This window comes from Pseudoliparis swirei, chromosome 2, assembly GCF_029220125.1.
Source record: "Pseudoliparis swirei isolate HS2019 ecotype Mariana Trench chromosome 2, NWPU_hadal_v1, whole genome shotgun sequence".
Classification (NCBI taxonomy): Eukaryota; Metazoa; Chordata; class Actinopteri; order Perciformes; family Liparidae; genus Pseudoliparis; species Pseudoliparis swirei.
In genome coordinates, this window is record NC_079389.1 from 10,370,989 (window position 1) to 10,389,093 (window position 18,105).

The 18,105-nt window shown below is 40.9% G+C and overlaps 2 protein-coding genes across 6 annotated transcripts in view; one reads left to right on the forward strand and one right to left on the reverse strand.

Moving 5' to 3' along the window:
- Positions 1-2,219: 2,219 nt before the first annotated feature.
- zgc:172182 (coiled-coil domain-containing protein 89) lies at positions 2,220-4,155 on the reverse strand. Its single transcript, XM_056425377.1, has 7 exons — positions 4,096-4,155; positions 3,327-3,796; positions 2,976-3,106; positions 2,756-2,892; positions 2,594-2,670; positions 2,400-2,499; positions 2,220-2,306 (listed from the first exon to the last, which is right to left on the reverse strand). The coding sequence occupies exons 1-7, from the start codon at positions 4,153-4,155 to the stop codon at positions 2,220-2,222; spliced, it is 1,062 nt and encodes a 353-aa protein (XP_056281352.1).
- A 976-nt stretch (positions 4,156-5,131) lies between these two features.
- lrp2a (low density lipoprotein receptor-related protein 2a) overlaps positions 5,132-18,105 on the forward strand; it is a 45,695-nt gene continuing 32,721 nt past the window's right edge. For 4 of the 5 annotated variants that reach the window (XM_056425342.1, XM_056425348.1, XM_056425332.1 and 1 more), the window contains exons 1-16: positions 5,136-5,253; positions 9,879-9,986; positions 10,363-10,485; positions 10,750-10,866; positions 11,275-11,385; positions 11,503-11,616; positions 11,724-11,840; positions 12,342-12,485; positions 12,591-12,710; positions 13,029-13,157; positions 13,664-13,833; positions 15,894-16,117; positions 16,543-16,749; positions 16,911-17,113; positions 17,321-17,461; positions 17,582-17,785. In XM_056425342.1, coding sequence (XP_056281317.1) covers positions 5,184-5,253; positions 9,879-9,986; positions 10,363-10,485; positions 10,750-10,866; positions 11,275-11,385; positions 11,503-11,616; positions 11,724-11,840; positions 12,342-12,485; positions 12,591-12,710; positions 13,029-13,157; positions 13,664-13,833; positions 15,894-16,117; positions 16,543-16,749; positions 16,911-17,113; positions 17,321-17,461; positions 17,582-17,785 — 2,302 coding nt within the window. In that variant the 5' untranslated portion in view covers positions 5,136-5,183. Of the gene's footprint in view, positions 5,254-9,878; positions 9,987-10,362; positions 10,486-10,749; positions 10,867-11,274; positions 11,386-11,502; positions 11,617-11,723; positions 11,841-12,341; positions 12,486-12,590; positions 12,711-13,028; positions 13,158-13,663; positions 13,834-15,893; positions 16,118-16,542; positions 16,750-16,910; positions 17,114-17,320; positions 17,462-17,581; positions 17,786-18,105 lie in introns of all 5 variants that reach the window. The other variant, XM_056425365.1, reaches the window with a different exon arrangement.

Consider the following 18,105-nt stretch of genomic DNA (forward strand, 5'->3'; position numbering starts at 1 on the left):
AATGATGGTTTGGCAAAGTCCACCCTGTCACTTTGCTTTATGATGAATGATACCATTCATAGCGTTCACAGCAGCAGCATTTGTAAATTGTGAACATTTTTGGGAAGTTGGGTTGTCTTTCATGTGCGTCAACCAACTTTTCTGGATATCACTTTTTGGAACGTTCTCGCTATGTACTATTTTTCATCATTAAACATGAATGAATTATGTTCATAAAACGTTGGAAAGTAAAGCATATGAGAAGTTGTGTGACAATATTGCAGGAGAGAGGGGTTAGAAAATAGAATATGCAGATATAGAATCAACAGTATCTTATTTGCATCACAGTATTTTGAGTGTTATTTCTTTCCACATAATAATGATAGTGTAAAACATCCTGAATTCAATTAACTATTTTTCTGAATCATTATGCAGCACAAGGGCAGCAGCAACAATCAAAGCAGAAGTTACAGGGATCCTATACTCGTGGGTTTGTGCTGCCCTCTTTCTGTAAAGGTAGGGTATAAGAACAAGATGGACTCAGACAGCCCGTTTGATTGGGCGGTCCAAGACCTCACAGCTGTTCCTGTATGTCCATAGATATATTCCCCTTCAGCCATCTTAACCGTGCTAAGTGCTGTGGGACAGTGCTGCAGCGAGACTCTGCAGGCTTTTAAACCTGGGATAAACTCCCTAAAAACAACCAGTGGGAGACATGCAGCTCTTCCTTGGAGTGAGTAAATGCACTTCGTAAACATGGACCCAACCTCAGTTACACCTCTTTTGACTTTAACGTAAATGAATAAATGCCATGGGGGGCAGGCCTCAAATTGGCCATAACACGTCTTCTTTCATGTACGATCAATATGATTTTTTATTTAATTGCAGCATCTGTTTGGACATATTGGTACTTCAATCAGATGTTGTAGGATCCAGTCGCCGGTGTCTCCAATTCATGACCTTCAAAGTAACTTAATACAAGTCAATGTCTCACACACTGCCTGTTTATTTTGGAGTGAACTGTCCCTTTAATCCTTGTTTAGTCTCTGTAAGATTTAAGTTGCTGCTGTCATATGTAAAGTCACTTATATGATGGAATTAATGTCATTGTCTTTTTTTCTGGTTTTGTGCTTTCATGTTGGGGTCATGCTGCACCAGCTGTTCAGATAGCACTGGCAAGGATAGTGGCCGTGGTGCTGTGGTGGATGTCTTGATGAGGGCCTGCCTCCTATTCTCAATGTGTTGGAGGTGGTTTGCCGTGAAAGCAGGCTGGTGCTGGAGGTGGCACAGCATCTGCGTGAGTGGGGCGAATGCGTACTGGGGTCAGTGTTGGGATGTCTGCTATTTAAACAGTGCCTCTCTCTCCTCACGTGCTTCTTCAGTTGAAAACACAGTCATCACAAAGGCTTCAAGAGCATTCTTGGGGGTCACAGGTTGGCGAGGGGCAAGAGCTCATTCGCAGAGGATCTGGACAGGACTCAGTGTGAATAACAAAAACGCTCTTTACTGAGGCAAAAGGGGCAGGAAGGTCAGGAATACACACTAGCAACATGAAAGACAGGACTACGGACACAGAACTATAGACAACAAGCATCAGGAAACAAGCGAAAGACTGGCACAATATATAGGGGGGGAAACAGGTGTACGGCATGACAGTAACGAGACAATTGGCTGAGGGCAGGTGCAGGGAATGAAACAATCAAGGAGACAGAGCAGGGCGTTACACTTGTAGGGAAAGTGATTTCTGAATGGGATAAACTAAATTGATATTTGATGGTAATGGTTAGGTCATGATTCTTCTTCTCACTCTTCAAGTTGAATATGATGCCCTGCCAGAGCAAGCTTTCTATTTGAGGAATTATGTTGTTGTTGTGTAGTTCTATTTCTTTGGAAAGATCAACACAAGGATACTTTCTCTAATCTCTGCCTGATCCTGACCTAAAATCCTTTAGTTTGATAATTGTTCTTCCATGACCTTCTGTAACACATTATCCAGCTCTTAGGTTTGCAGAATGCTGACACTGGCTCTAATAGTTAATGTGACAGCCTGAGTGGATTTCACACTGCTGGTTTCTCTGACAATTTTGCTGTTCCAGACATATTTGTCACTAAATAACATTGTAATATATCTTTTGAGTGACAGCCGTTCCTTATCTTCATCGTTAGCACTTTGAATGAGCAAACAATGAGGTGAAATATTTTTTTTTTATGTAAGAAAAACACAATTATAATGCTACATTTTAGCCCATCATGTGGCGGAGCTTCTTATTTAACTCCCTTTCTTGTAGAAGAAGGTTGGTGCTGTGATCTTTGAAGGCTTCAAAATCCTGTAAAAATAATAGCACATATGTTAAGCATGTTCTCTGCCCTAAATGGGCCACTGGCAATCACACATTTTAATGTTGCAGATTTCGGCAAACCTCTTTCAGCTTTCCAAATTTTAAAGTGGATTCATCCAGAGCAGACTGGATCCACTTCACTTTAACATCTGCATTAACAGCTTCTGCTTCCTGTGCAAACCTGAGACAAGGTCAGGCACATAAAGTCAGGGACAAATACTTTTTATCCTTCAGGATAAAAAATATAATGAATGTTTTGTTGAGACACAATGTACCTGTCCTCTGCTTTGGCCCGGGCTTTTTTCTCTTCTTTCCATTTTGTCTCCAGTTGCTGAATTTTCTCTTGTTTCTCCTGTATTTGAGAACAATTAGTGTGTACGTGAAGCAGTTGGCTCATCTTGATTTCAGTGAGGAGAACTAACACTCTTTTCAATCACCTGTATTACTTTCCCTCTTTCCAGAGACAGATACAGTAATGTGTCCCTTTCTTTGGCGAGGCTTGTTATGCTTTCTCTCAAGTGGATTGTCTTCAAAGCCTGCTCTTCTTCAGTCTTTTGTAGCTTCATTTTAAGCTCTGATTATGGAGAGAAGGCCACAAGTTTACAAGCGCTACTTTGCAGCATTTCAGAGAAAGATACAACGACAACGACTACCCACCATTGTGCATCTCTGCAGCATCTCTTTGTTGTTTCTGAGCATCATGCAGTTGATCAAGTAACGATGCATCTTTGGCTTGATGCTGAGTTGTTTGTTCCAGAAGTTCTGACTGGCATCCAGATAATTTATCTCTTAAAAAATAGATATATAATACAGCAAATGTATTCAATTTAGAATAAAACAGCTCAAGCTCACATTTCAAAAAGTTGAAATCAGGGAAATGTTCCCATTTTTACTGGATAAATTACTTCTATCAAATGAAAAGATTATCAAAATGGCTGTTGATTAATTTTCTGTAGACGGACCAATAGATTGACCTTCAGCAGTGACATCATTAGTTTTCCTTCTTACCGATATTCTTTGTCCTTGTTTGTGTATTTCTCTGTCAGCTGTTTGATGTCTTGCTTCAGTTTTTGAACAAAAACTTCTTTATCATGTAATTTTTGGGAGAAAAGCGTTTCATTTTCCAACCGCAGCTGCTTGTTTACCAGCTTTAACTGGGCATTCTGTTGTTTGTACTCATCCATGAATGCAATAATTGCGTCATTGTTGACAGCTAAAATCATAAATCTCCTCTCTAATAGTTCTGATTTTTTTTTCTCCCTGTCTAGTTCTTTCTGGCAGTCTGTCGCACGGCCTTCCTGGTCTACATTGAGCATCTCTAGGGCTTGACATCTCAGAAGCACCTCATCTGCTCTCTGTTTCAACATGCAAATTAGACCTGACTGCTCATCTATCCTGGAGCGCAGCATCGCTGTGTCTGTTGCATCCTCCGTAGAAAGGCCGCAAAGTTTCTCCAGCGACTTCCGAATACTGTCATGCTGGGAACAAAGGGACAAAGCATTGTGTTCAAACACTTAACATGATGCATCACAGAGAATTGTGATCAAGATATGAACTGAAGTAGACATAATGACACTGTACCTGCCATTTATTGTTACTTATGCACGTTAATACATCTACAATAAGGTAATTTCTCTAAGATATTAGCTTGGTCAACAGGTATATTGAGAGGAGCATTTCCAGACTTTTACCAACAAATGTAACGAGAGCTAAAGTTAACTAACTTAACCTAGCGAGCTTACTGAACTATACAGTTGTCAAAGAAAACGTTGCATACCTCCGCCGTGTTGCCCTCCACCTTGGTGAAGTTCTCTTCTTCCCTCTGTTGAGTTGCCATAAAGTTATCTCAGTTACATAGAAAATCATAAACTAGCTACCTCCCGGTTTAACGTTGACAAACACGTATTTTTCTGCTCAAGAACCGGTTCCACATTTCTCCAAGTTTCAGTTGCTCGGTCGCCAATGACAACATATGTGAGCTGTGATTCAGTGACTGCGGCGGGTGAAGCGCTTCTTAGTGCGCATGCTCGGCCGGCCGCACGATGGAGATGTTGGGCCGCGAAAACGTGCGGACCACCTGGAGAAGTCACGGTGGAATAAGTGAACTAAGGTTAGTTTGATCGTTGCTACTTTTTTCTTCATTTTCTTCTAACGTTGTTTAATTTTCTACTTGTTTTCTTGTTGCCATTTGTTTTTTAGAATTGGGCAGTGAAGTTGATTCAAGTTCTTAATTGTTTAATTCACTCGTGACATCGAGAGGGACATATTTTCTACGGGGCCTATAATGTGCCCAACGTAACCGTTATTGATGAATTGATAACCATTTTAGCCATGTTCACATATTCATTGGTGTAGGCTCCAACAGTACACTGACCTGTAGCTACATGTATTGTCATAGTGTCAAGCTTGATGTTGGTAAATGTGTAAAACTCTCAACTAGCGGGACTCGAATGATAGACATTGGGATTACGTGACTCAACCGGGCCTTTAGGTCACACTAAATCAAAGCGTTTCGTTGTTTACTGTTTTTACTACTCTCGTCGGTATTTCCCTCTCAAGCACACCGCACGCAGCCTTTTAATTCGTTGCCGAGCGAGCACACAGTGTGAAGAGCCCGCTGAGAGTGAAAAATCACTGGCACTCGGGGCAAGTCGGACCTGCATGCGGCATTATGCAGATTCCAGGGCCGGAGGGATTTATCCGCAGGGCCGAGGCTGCTGGGGGAGCGGCCGTCCTGGCCTTTGTGCACGCCCCTTTTCATCAACCAGCGGGCCAAGAAAGACAGACAGAAGAAAGCAACAGCATCCCAGCCCCAGTCCCTGCAGCTCCTCCATCTGCATAGCGGAGCTGGACGGACCAGCCAGAATGTGGAGAGCACTGCTACTTCAACTCTTTCTCCTCTTCATATGCTGTGTTAGATGGTGCCACTCTGAAGGTATGTGGTGTGATTGCTTTTCCTTCAACCCCCGTTTTTGTATCTGCCCCAACATGCTGTCAGCTGAACGATTTATTAAGGACCTGCAGAGTTGTTGAGCAACAAGTGCACTTGTTGCTCATCAAAACCATTTGCTGGGCATGGGGGTTGTAATTGTTGCTGAATTTAAATGCTTCTGTTTTTATTAGCGTTAAAAACTAATTGTTTTTAGCAAAGAATAATGAAGTAACCATCCAACTAGTTACAGTCTCTGTTTGATAGCACTCAAACAGGATGATTCAACCTGGATGAGGATTCTAAAAGCCACAATTATAATGGAATGACATAATCACCTCCAGTCATTGTGATGTGGCCACTAGGTAATGTTATTCTGGCTCGAGAGCTAAACAATTTACCACATAGTATTACTTTAAAGGTTGAGCACAAAGCCTCCCTCAGACAGATTGGAAGTTCTCTTGAGGAACTTTTGCCTGAGCTGTACTGTTGCTAGGTAACCGAAAAGAGCATGTGACTTACAGGCAATCTGCGAGGACTCAAAGCTACTGGTACAAATCTCATTCAGTGGAGCAGATTCTACGCCGCAAACTACTGATTCAAACTTGATTCCAGCTTGAGGAATAACTTTGTCGTTCTCATGTAAAACCGAGAAAGACAAAATGCTCACATACGACTCTTTATACATGACAGCCTTGTGCCTGTCTCCGGTGTTTGTAGGCCTGCTAGATCCTACTTCTCAAATTGTAATCTGCTTTCTTTTTGCTCAACCCTTAGTATGTAAGCTCCTTAGTGTGAATCAAGCAACTAATTACACTGCAGCTGTTGCAGAATGGAACGAGTTGAGTAAAACTGTAGCAAGAGTACAGATGGTTGTAGCTTTCTGTCTTTCTTTCTCTTTGTTATAAAATATGCTGGACTTATTTCCTCACTGGCTAAAAGACTCACACACACAGAGAAGGCAGACTTTCTAGGCCAAAAGACAACATAACAGTGTTGACAGTGAGACTGTAGCATTAAAACAAATTAACTTGGCATTTCCTTTGAAATACAGCAGTCACAGTCAGCCTACTTGTAGCTAACATTTGCTGATGACTGATCAGGTGTACACAATGATGACTGGACTGAAATGACAGACTCTCAGTCGACTTTGTCAGCATGTTCACGGTGATCAATTCAAAAAGTAATTTATCTTTGGCTTGGAGGTATCAAGTGCTTCAAGGAGGCTATCTGCTGGACAGGATACTTTCTCTAATCTCTGCTTGATCCTCCACTAAAATCCTTTTGTTTGATAATTGTACTTCCACGACCTTCTGTAACACATTATCCAGCTCTTAGGTTTGCAGAATGCTGGCACTAATAGTGAATGTGACAGCCTGAGTTTATTTCACACTGCTGGTTTCTCTGACAATGTTGCTGCTCTAGACATATTCGTCACTAAACAAAGTTATTTTTCTTCATTAATCATTTACTGGACTCATCTTAAGAACATATTTACTGCACACAAAGCACTTTAATAGTGTTAGAAATTAAGTTTGTGTTCATATCTGTGTCAAACAGAATAATTAAAACAACAATTTTTGTGTCTGTAATGACTGTTCTTTTCAAGACACACAAACTAAGCCTGCACATGCAAGCTAAACCTCACGCATGCCGGCTCCTTTCCCGTAAAAGAGCCTTAATCCTGGTGCAGCAGTTACACTGCGGTAGGAACAAGAACACAGTTGGCACACATCAAGAGCAAATCCTTTACTTGTCGTACAGCTTCCTCAATATAGGTTACAGACGCATCGATGATGGAGTTTAGCCGCCAGTAAACAGTTAGTGCGCTGTGACTCGCTGTACATAGACAAAATAAGTTGTCAAAGTGGCTGTCTCATTGCATCGTGACAACTTAATTTATGAATCCTTTCACTCGTGCTCTTGTTAAGGAGCGTACTAAAAAATCATGCTGAGTATTCCTCAATTCTAACCAGACCAAGGCTTTATTCCACACTCTATTTATTCCTCCCACTGCCAAAGCCCCTCCGTTTTCACTGTTTTGTGTGTAGCAGTAAGAGCCAAAGTCACTTGTTTGGCAATTGACTGCATTCTGCTGCATTGATTTCCATATGAAATAGGCAGCAGCACTTCCCTCTGACAGCATGGATGAGTCCAGCGTTTCACGCTGCCAGCAGACGTTTTCTCCCCTTTTCTCCACACGCATTCAGTGAGTGTGGAGCGCTGGGCCAAAACAAGATGGCATGAAAGCTTTCAGGCGCCCCACGTGACCAGAAAGCGATGTTTCAGTGGTTGTGAACAGGTGTTTTCTTAATGGGTGGCCATGAGAGGGGAGCTTATGTTCCACTTTTGTCTCACCTTATCACGGGAAGTAAGCCTTACTGTACTCTCCTTTCTGCTGAGTGGTTTTTAGGGTGACACTTCCAGTTATGAGTTTGCTTCCCTGCTGACATCTCTTTTGTGCTATTGTAATTTCACAGTGGGCCTATGAAGGGCTTCATTCTCATGAAAATTCCTCGACTACTCTTCTTTGTTGGGCAATAGTAGGGCGTCCTTATCTTCCTGCATGGATCGTGCAGTGCTCTCTCCTGCTGTGGGTTTAAGTTGCTAATTAGGAAAGCCAAGTCTCGGAAGAAAGAAAAGGAAAACATTCAATCACATGAAAACACTGAAACAAGAAACTAATAAGAAAAAAGAAAGCCCTGATCTTTAGTCTTATAGATTAAACCTTCTTAATAGCAGATTTGCACTTTACCTTGGCTATTAGCTTCTTCTGATTTGATACTGTGAAATTTTGACTTTGTCAGAATGAAGACATCGAAATTTGAGGATAAGGAAAAGTTACAAAGAAGACGTTCTTTTCAGAATGTAAGAAGAACCCTTGCAAAATGTGGTGCTGTTGAAAGGTTCAGCCTCAGTGTATCTGTCACCTTTCCCAGAAGTAATACTGTCAGTAAACACTGGCTGCGTTTGAAAGCCTACAGCAGATTGGTTTCTCCTTGGGATATGTGGTTTTAAGTTATCAACCTCGGTCTGAATGCATGTCATCTTGACTGTTTTCCAAAGTACATTTAGATATGTCATTCATTTGTTTAGCTAATTAATTAATACATGTTATTGTATTGCTACGTATTTGTTCAGTTTGAAAACACAATTTCATTTTTGTTTTTTAAAATGTTGTGGTCCTGTAGTAATAGTGTTGTCTGGACATTGCAGATGTAAAAGTATTGATTCTAGAAGGACATAATGTATTTTATAGAGCAGCATCTCTGAGCGGTGTATTTACTGTATGCAATCCTGCTGCCATGCAAGAGATGACGCTGAAACCTCGGGGATCACTGCCTTGCAACAAAGGCTCCCTTTGAGCAGTTTGGGAGCAATTTTATCATTAGTAAACTGAGCAGGAAAAAAAAGTTGTGCATTCTGGATAGCTGCTGAAGGAGCTAAATATGCAGCTTGTTTTATCTGGGTTGGTTGTAAAGCAGTTTGCTGTTTTGCTGGCTAAATAATCTGTGACAAGCATTCTTGACGGTTATGTGTCGCTTAGTACACGAGTAAAAAAAAGTTCTGACCCCACGACTGTTGTGGAAGTGAGCCAACTTTAAAAAAGCACATTAAATAAAGGAGATGTTAAACCTCCTTAGCCAGTAGGCTGCAGGTTTGTAGGCAATTCATTTTTCGGTGGTTTACCTTTTAGACATTATATTTTGTGCCCAGGTATATAGCCATACATTTTCTTGTCATTGCATTTGTTTATAATTCCTTGTAACTATAGTAACTTCAAGCTGTACTAGTGGAATAGTAGCTCTATAAGCTCTGGTTTACTGCAGGATTTAATTTGAGATAACTAACACAATATTTTGTGTAGCTGGAGGCAGCTATTTGAACAAGAAGGAAGAATGTTTCCAAAACGCTGGAGACAGGACAGAGATACACCACCACCAACCCCAAGCGAGCACCACCAATCACCACCTCACAGCCCTTCTCATGAAGAATTTGGGTGGAAATGGTTTCGGTACCACCCAGTACCACTATTTATCCCAATTACATTTCAGACTGGACAGGAACAGCATGCACCATAAATCAGGCTGTCAGAGAGACAATCAGAATTGCACGGGTCTGATGGAGTGCTCTGCCACTGAACTATGCTGCCTGAACCAATCTCTTCTGGAAAACGTCAGGGAAGGTAGAGTGGTGGTACCTTATCTCTACAGATGCCACTCAGTGGGAACATCAAACAGGAGGCTCTGGATGGTTGCGGTGAAGATTGTGTAACTGTCAGGGGGATGGCTGGCACGCTTGTCTCCAAGGCTTGTCAATGTTGTTCACAACATGCTTTATAAGGGAAAGGCATCCCTAACCCCTTACATCATGTTTAAAGTTTAAGAATTTATCAATGATCTTTTTTTCTCGTCATTATTCTTTCAATATTTAACTTTTCCTTGTCTCAAGAACCCAGAATGATACTGTTTGGACATCATTTAATAAGAATAATAACAGTCATGGTAAAAAAAAAATCAACATTAAAATGGCAAAACATTAATGGTAAATTGTAGATAAAAGTTGTTATTGCATGTAAGAAAAAGCTTGAAGTCTATCACTGAATGATGTGGTATTTTAATTTTGTTTAGGATGTGAGTTGGGGCATTTCCGCTGTGCGACAGGCCGATGTATACCAGGCGACTGGCACTGTGACGGCACATCAGACTGTGTGGATGACTCTGATGAACGCGACTGCCGTGAGTTTCTCATTATTTTGCACTGTAGGCCGAGAAATTGGGATATTTAGAATAATGCTTCTTGGATATGTCATTCCAACCTGAATAACAGCAGTGGTGGAATACTTAATACTTATTACATGTTATCTATAATAGGGCATCCATCATATTTTACAATTGTATTTTATATTTTGGATACAATTTGAATCTCCAAGGTAACTAGTAACTTTAGTGCTGTAAAATTGTTTCGAATATAAAATAACTTCTGAGGATCAGAAAAAACATAGCAATCAAACACTTAAGTAACAAAAAAACGAACTTGTGTCATTAACTTAAACAAATGCACTGAGTAGTTTACTGTAAGTAATAAAAAAATAATCTGTGTGTATTCCCACAGCTCAGGTAACATGTGATGACAGCCACTTTGCATGTTTGAGTGACGGCGAGTGCATCCCTGTTATGTGGGTTTGTGATGATGAGGAGGACTGTGAGGATGGCTCCGATGAGAGGCACCACTGCAGTAAGTACATTTTACAATATTAGCAATTCTGTATGGGTGCTTATCAATGTTTTGCAGAAAATATCAAAGTTATTATTACAATCGTATTTTGAACAATAAGATGTTTAGTATATAAATATATATCTGCCAAAGGGTCTGTAAAAGTTAAGGAGTTAGACGTCTGTTAAGTTCCTTTTATCGCCAGTACAAGAAGATACAAATATAAATGCATAAAAAAAGTATGTGAATAAAACCTTTATATGTCACTTTCCAATCCGCCCCCAGTCGGAAGGACGTGCAGCAGTGGGCAGTTCAGCTGTAGTAACGGAGCATGCATCCCAGGAGAATACCGATGTGACCGTCTGGCAGACTGCTCAGATGGCTCCGATGAGCGAGACTGCCGTAAGTCTTCTCCGGGGGACGTTTCCCTTTTTTTAGTATTTCAGGCTCCTGTGGCATTTTAATCAATTTGTTAAGATTAAGAGGCTCACTGACTGACAGAATGGGCCACAATATGCTTCTTGTTGTCAGAGGTTGATTGCAGATTCCTTGGTGGATTAGTCAAGCTGAAGTTCAGCTGCTATGCTATTATTGTGCCGACATGGTAAACTCGCAGCACTACACACTGTGGCAATCTTACAATGGCATCAAGAAAGCTGTGGCGTCCGCTGTTGTTATGGTGTGGCGTTAAATTTTGGTCTTTTCTCCTTCCCATTCATCGAGCTTTTGAAGTTTATCAGCTGAAACGAGCACAGTTGTCAGGGCGATTTGAGCGCTTTGTGTTGTCCTGATGATGATTTCATCTTTCAGATTACCCCGAGTGTACACAGCTGAGGTGTGCTAATGGGGCCTGCTACAATCGGACCCAGACATGTGACCAGATACTTGATTGCCGTGATGGCTCTGATGAGGCACATTGCAGTAAGAAGTCATTTTTGTGTGATAAACTGTTCACATGGAAGCCATTGTTGAGCCTCCCAAAAAGTTCACCCTAAAAACATCCATAATCTGACCTCATTTCTGTTGTGTTTTCTTTAGCTCAGCGCTGCAACGCGGGCCTGTTCCCGTGTCATAACGGGGGCTGTGTTCCTCAGCGCTACGTCTGTGACCATGACGATGACTGTGGAGACCGAAGTGATGAGATAAACTGCAGTATGTAGCCTCTGTCTTTTTACCATCTCTTGTTTTTTAATCAAACCCCCATTATATCTTCACCCAGATACATGTCTCTGCATTGATATTCTCCTCTTCACCGGCAGCATATCCTACATGTAGAGGGAACTACTTCACCTGCCCCAGTGGCCGCTGTATACACCAAGTCTGGGTTTGTGATGGAGAGGATGACTGTGAGGACAATGCAGATGAGAAAGGATGTGGTAGGTATTTAACCAGTTGTCATAAATACTGTTGATTAGAAATATTAATGTTTAAAGAACACAAGAATGTGTAACCACTCAAGCTTGCTGTGTGAACCTGATTCATCTCCAGTCTCCATGGTTTGTTCGGTCTGTGCTCCTTTAAGTGTGTTATTCAAATGCCTCATTGTGGCACAAGATCACACAGCCCCCCAACGGGCTTTAGAATTCCTCCACACGGCTGGGAAGAGTGTGTGTTTTTAAAGGATGGGCTGCAGAAACCCTCTGAGCCCCCATGTGACCCCCTCACAGCTCCACTCCCCTGTGTCGATTTAAAGTGACAGTAATTTCCCTGACAATAAAGTTCGAGTCACAATTTTCTTAAAGATCAGCAGTACATTCCTGTGGAGATAAGGCTGGCCATGAAATACATACTTTTCCCACTAAAACTATCTGCTGTTGTAATTTCCCTTTTCAATGTGTACGCCCGCGCAGATAAAGATGAACTGTATTTTTTTGCAGATAATATACCGCGGGAGTGTTACCCAGGTGAATGGCCCTGTCCATCCTCTGGCCTGTGTATCCCTATTGATCAGCTGTGTGATGGAACGGCTCACTGTCCCGAAGGAGAGGATGAAAGTAACAGCACTGCTGGGCGCAACTGCAGTTAGTACCAACACACGTTGTTTCAAATCCATATTAAGACATCTCACATCACAGAAACTTTTTCATTGAAGTATATTCATTTACTAAAGTGGTTTCTGTGTCCAGGTATCTGGAGATGTGCTTCTCTAAGCTGTGAGCATCGCTGTCATGCTTCCCCTGATGGAGGGACCTGCTCTTGTCCTTCAGGATACATTGTCAGCAGCAACAACAGTCGCTCATGTCTAGGTATCTATCCTTCAATGCCTTTACATTACGTTGGCACAATGATTGAGAGTCTTTTAATTAGTTTGGATGTTCAATGCTTTTCCATGGAATATAAAGTGAAATCTACTTTCACTCAGTGAATAAGATAATGCTAATAATAACAAAAATAAATATAGACATAACTATATTGAAATGACGGGAAGAATAAGAAAGTTGTCTTGATTCACACTTCATTACAGCTCTATGTTGTTGTCTTAAAATGTATTAAAAGTGCAATTTGACTCAAACAAAACATTTCAGTGTTTAATTGTCAGCTGTGATTTTTATTTCATCCTGAAGACTTTGACGACTGTTCGATGTGGGGCGTATGTGACCAGCTGTGTGAGGACCGCATCGGCTCTCATCGCTGCAGCTGTCGAGAGGGCTACGTCCTGGAGCAGCACAGATACTGCAGAGCTGACGTCTCAAGTGAGTCATTTCCTTCTCTGTTTGAACAGATTTTTCTTACATGCTGTATGCTCAGATTTTGAATGTGTGAACGATCCATTAAACTGACTTTCATTAGCATAGCCCCCTTTCCTGTTGGCCAACCACTGTGGCTGCTTCACTGAGCGGCTGCACTTCTTTCTGGTGCATTGTTGCGTACCGAATGCTGTTTTAGTTACTCTCTTGCCTTTGTGGAACATAGAAAGAGTGTTGACTGAGAGGCTGACCTCTGTGCCTTTAGCTTTAGTGAAAAGAGTGTGTAAGGATAGGAGCTAGAAAGTACCCAACTTCATTGGTCTCAGTCAGGGTTTTGAATTTATGCATTCTGTAGATTTCCACTGATATTTTCGTTGAGCATGACTACAACCAAATTGATTCTTGCTTAAATACCAATCAGGCTCTGCTTTCTAAACTGACATGTTCAAAAGGCCTCTTTATGTTGTCTTTTCTAACTTGTTTTATTTTGTTTTTCACTTGTTGTACTGCAGCTGGAGTCCCTTCCTTGCTCTTTTCTAATGGCAGAGACCTGCTTATAGGTGACCTCCATGGCAACAATCTGCACACTTTGGTTCATTCACAGAACAGAGGGGTTGCAGTGGGAGTGGACGTCCATTATAATCTCCATAGGATATTCTGGACTGATACCATTCAGAATAAGGTATTTTTTAAATCAAATTTCCATTTTCATATTATATCTACTTATTTACTCTTTAATTTTCTTAGAGCATTACCTGGATGAATATTGTTATGCCAGAGATCCAAGAGATCATGGGAATAGACCTCTGTTTTGTTTGAGGAAATACTTGAGATAAACTTGAGCTGCAGAATGGAATTCTTTGAGTTATCCTGTAAAATATCAGCCATGTTGATACTATAATAATGGGATAGCTGCTGGCTCCTTTGCGGCTGGGTCATAATGAAGGGAAGTAGATGTGGAATGGAATCCAAATGGCCTAATCTTGAAACCTGTCCGATAGGCTAGTATGATGTTCACATACCAGGGTGCAATTTTTGTAACCCGATCTTGTTTGAAGTAATCATGCTGTATTTGTTTTCAGTGGCACTGTCCATCTATATGCATTCTTTGGCACGATAAACAATATTAGTTATATACAGGACTGTCTCAGAAAATTAGAATATTGTGATAAAGTTCTTTATTTTCTGTAATGCAATTAAAAAAACAAAAATGTCATGCATTCTGGATTCATTACAAATCAACTGAAATATTGCAAGCCTTTTATTCTTTTAATATTGCTGATTATGGCTTACAGCTTAAGAAAACTCAAATATCCTATTTCTAAATATTAGAATATCATGAAAAAGTATACTAGTAGGGTATTAAACAAATCACTTGAATCGTCTAATTAACTCGAAACACCTGGAAACACATTTTCAAATGTTTGATTTTGTTTTGCTGTTATAAATCTTTTTTTTAACTTGGTTTTCTTAAGCTGTAAGCCATAATCAGCAATATTAAAAGAATAAAAGGCTTGCAATATTTCAGTTGATTTGTAATGAATCCAGAATGCATGACATTTTTGTTTTTTTAATTGCATTACAGAAAATAAAGATCTTTATCACAATATTCTAATTTTCTGAGACAGTCCTGTATATATGGTTTGAACTGCAGCAACTGGGCATCTAAAGATCACCCGCCTCCTTGGCAGCGCGTTAGATTATAAGTAGGGAAAGCACAAACAGGGCATGTGAATGCAACCAGAACGGTTAAACTATCAGGTTATTTCCACATTTTCAATTTCTCTTTAAACAGGTCATTTGAAAATCCTACTTTTAGACATATGTTTCAAAAGAGGCAGAGCTGCTAAGAGCAATACCCCCATGAGCAGTTGCACCATGCCAAGGTTTCAACTCCAAGAAACTAGTGCCATCACGGGCAGGTTCAGAAAACCAGGTTACAGGCTACAAATATATGTTACAAGACAGAGAGGCAAACAAATAATCTCTCTCTGCCTTTTTCTGCAGCCTAAAAGGTGTTTCGCAAAGTTAGCTTTACATTCATGCCTGTTAAGGTCTACCTTAACACTATACTCACATTCCCATATGTTTAGAAATAGTTTATATTGGCTATTATTGTTTCTCCTATTCAAAATACAAAGTGTTAACATTTATAATAAAAAAAAATCACAGCTAGCATGAAGTTTGTGAAGACTGAGTTCGAAAAATCAGGGCTGTCTTCTAAAGTTGTCATCCTTTTATTGCAGCATTTGCATTACTGTCCCTTTGCAGTGGCACAACTAGGAAGCGCTATCCGTTAAAGCCTTTGAATGATGCCAACTTCATTGGTCGGACTCAGACTGTTGAAGCCTGAAGCTGCTAAAGTTACATTTTAGAAGTATTTTTTTTAATGCAGACGAGGATTGTGGATTTTGTCACTTAACTTGTAAAGATATAGTGGAGTAATGTCCACTTGACCAGTAAATTAAGTTCATATGCCCTCTGTGTTGTTGTACAAGCTTTTCCATACTGTGTTGACATAGCTGCACAGGCTTTTAGTGTGTTTACATGCATTTTCGAGCATCTGAGATGAATTAATTCAGATGAAAAAACAACACTTTCAATGTACATAGAGGCATGTGAGTATTGTGTTAAAAAAACCTACAAATGTGAATTTATCTTTTAATATCTTCTCTTGATTTCTTGAAGCAGTGACCACCTACAAGCATATTTCTTGACAACAATGCTGTCTTTTGTGTACAGGTGTTTTCTGTGGATATGGATGGTTCCAATATGCAGGTGGTTTTAAATGTATCGGTTGACTACCCTGAGAACTTGGCGGTGGATTGGGTGAACAATAAACTGTATGTGGTGGAGGCCAGCGTCAACAGGATTGACATGGTGGACTTTGATGGAAGTAACCGGGTCACACTCATCACTGAAAACCTTGGAAACCCGAGAGGACTGGCGGTGGACCCTACTGTCGGGTAAGCACATCTCCCGGTTTCCATCCAGTCATCTATCAACTCATTCCCAAACCCCACATATTGTATCTGTCGTGCTCCATTGACAAGGAATAATGGGGTGTGTGTATGAGATTAGCAGATCGCCCTGGGTGGATTAGTGAGGAGCAATGTAAGAGATGACCCTCATTGTAATCCAATCGTATAGTCAAGCGGGGAGGAGCGCCAGGTGGCTACAAATAAATTGCTTATCGTAAATGAATGTACAGCTCTTTGGTGAGATGCACAGCCACCCACCTGGAGACACAATGTGATGTGGATGCTGGACTTAATTGACAAAAGCAAAGTCTCCTACATTTTTCTGGGTGGATTACATGTCATGGTATTTCTGTGGTCCCAGTTTATGTAATGATCCCACCTCAGATTAAATATTTAACCTCCTTTTACAGGTATATGTTCTTCTCAGATTGGGAGTCATTGAATGGACAACCAGGACTGGAGCGTGCCTTTATGGACGGCACCAACCGCTACGGGATCATTAGGACTAAACTGGGCTGGCCAGCTGGCATCACACTAGACATTGAGGCCAAGCGCATCTACTGGGTCGACAGTCGCTTTGACTACATTGAAACTGCAACATATGATGGTCTTCACAGGTAAATATGTCATGGGTTATTCCTAAAAAAAACATACACAGACCATTCATAGCTCATTTAGAAATTAAAACCAAAGCAAAACTTCAATAATTATGGAGGGTGAACAAATAGAAAGGTCGATACATTCTAATAAATCAATGTTCTCAACATTTCGTCAACAGAAAAACAGTGGTGCATGGAGGTGCTGCGATCCCACACCCATTTGGCATCAGTCTGTTTGAGCGCAATGTCTATTTCACGGACTGGACCAAAATGGCCGTAATGAAAGCCAACAAGTTCACTGACAGCAGCCCTCAAGTTGTTTACAGTACATCACAGACTCCACATGGAGTTGCAGTGATACACCAGTTGAAACAGCCATATGGTAAGTCCTCAATGAGACACATGTGTCTTCTTCACAGTGATCCAGTTCACAGAACAAAGACAATGTACCCAGATTGTATACCATGCAACTCCTAGTGTTTGTAAAGAAAGAACCATACATAGATGAAGTTGAAGATAACCAGAATCTGTAATGAATTTCATACAACCTTTCCAGCTCACGGAATTATTGTGTTATGTCTGTCTCCAGTGCCAAACCCTTGTAGTGTAGACAGAGGCGGATGTGAGCAGATCTGTGTTCTGAGTCACAGGAGTGACAATGGAGGACTGGGTTACCGCTGCAAATGCCGCATGGGCTACGACCTACATGCTGATGGCAAGCAATGTTATGGTAAGAGAACATTTTTCTTATGTCTGCAATAATTCGTTTCTTGAGCAGATCTCAGTATGTTTTCTTTTAAGTGTTTGACTATCTTGTTTCAAATGTTTTCTTCTGATTTCCTATCTTCAGCTGTGAGGCAGTTTCTGCTGTTCTCCAGCCAGCTAGCCGTGAGAGGGATCCCCTTTAACCTCTCATCTCAGGAGGACATCATCCTGCCCATCACTGGAGCCCCTTCCTACTTTGTCGGGGTGGATTTTAGTGCTGAAGACGATGCCATCTTCTTCTCAGACACAGCCAAAGATATTATTTATAAACAAAAAGTCGATGGGACTGGTGAGCATCTTGTTAGTTGCTCAAGCTGAATTGTTCAGAATAGCCTGCACATATTCACAGCATAACAATGGAATTATAATACAAAGAAAGACATGGTCTTGTTTTCTCTGTGCTAACATTATTGGATAATTTCTGTCCTTGCAGAGATCTCTACCATGTGATTCAGCCAGGCTTATACAGGGAGTTAAGGGAGTGCCTGATGGGGCCGACTGGTACTATGGGGGAGGGAGTGGATGGGAGTATGGACAGTGGAAAATGGATCATAAAATCAACTTACAACTTAAACTAATGACCTGAAAATGAGAAACAGACTAATCAAG

What these genes read in the sequence shown, in the direction of transcription:
- zgc:172182 (XM_056425377.1), bottom strand. Translation starts at nt 4,155, where the DNA reads ATGGCAACTCAACAGAGGGAAGAAGAGAACTTCACCAAGGTGGAGGGC. An exon ending in AACAAGGACAAAGAATATCG is followed by an intron (nt 3,107 to 3,326) that starts GTAAGAAGGAAA and finishes CTATTTTTTAAG; the next exon opens with AGATAAATTATCTGGATGCC. An exon ending in CGGGCCAAAGCAGAGGACAG is followed by an intron (nt 2,500 to 2,593) that starts GTACATTGTGTC and finishes ACCTTGTCTCAG; the next exon opens with GTTTGCACAGGAAGCAGAAG.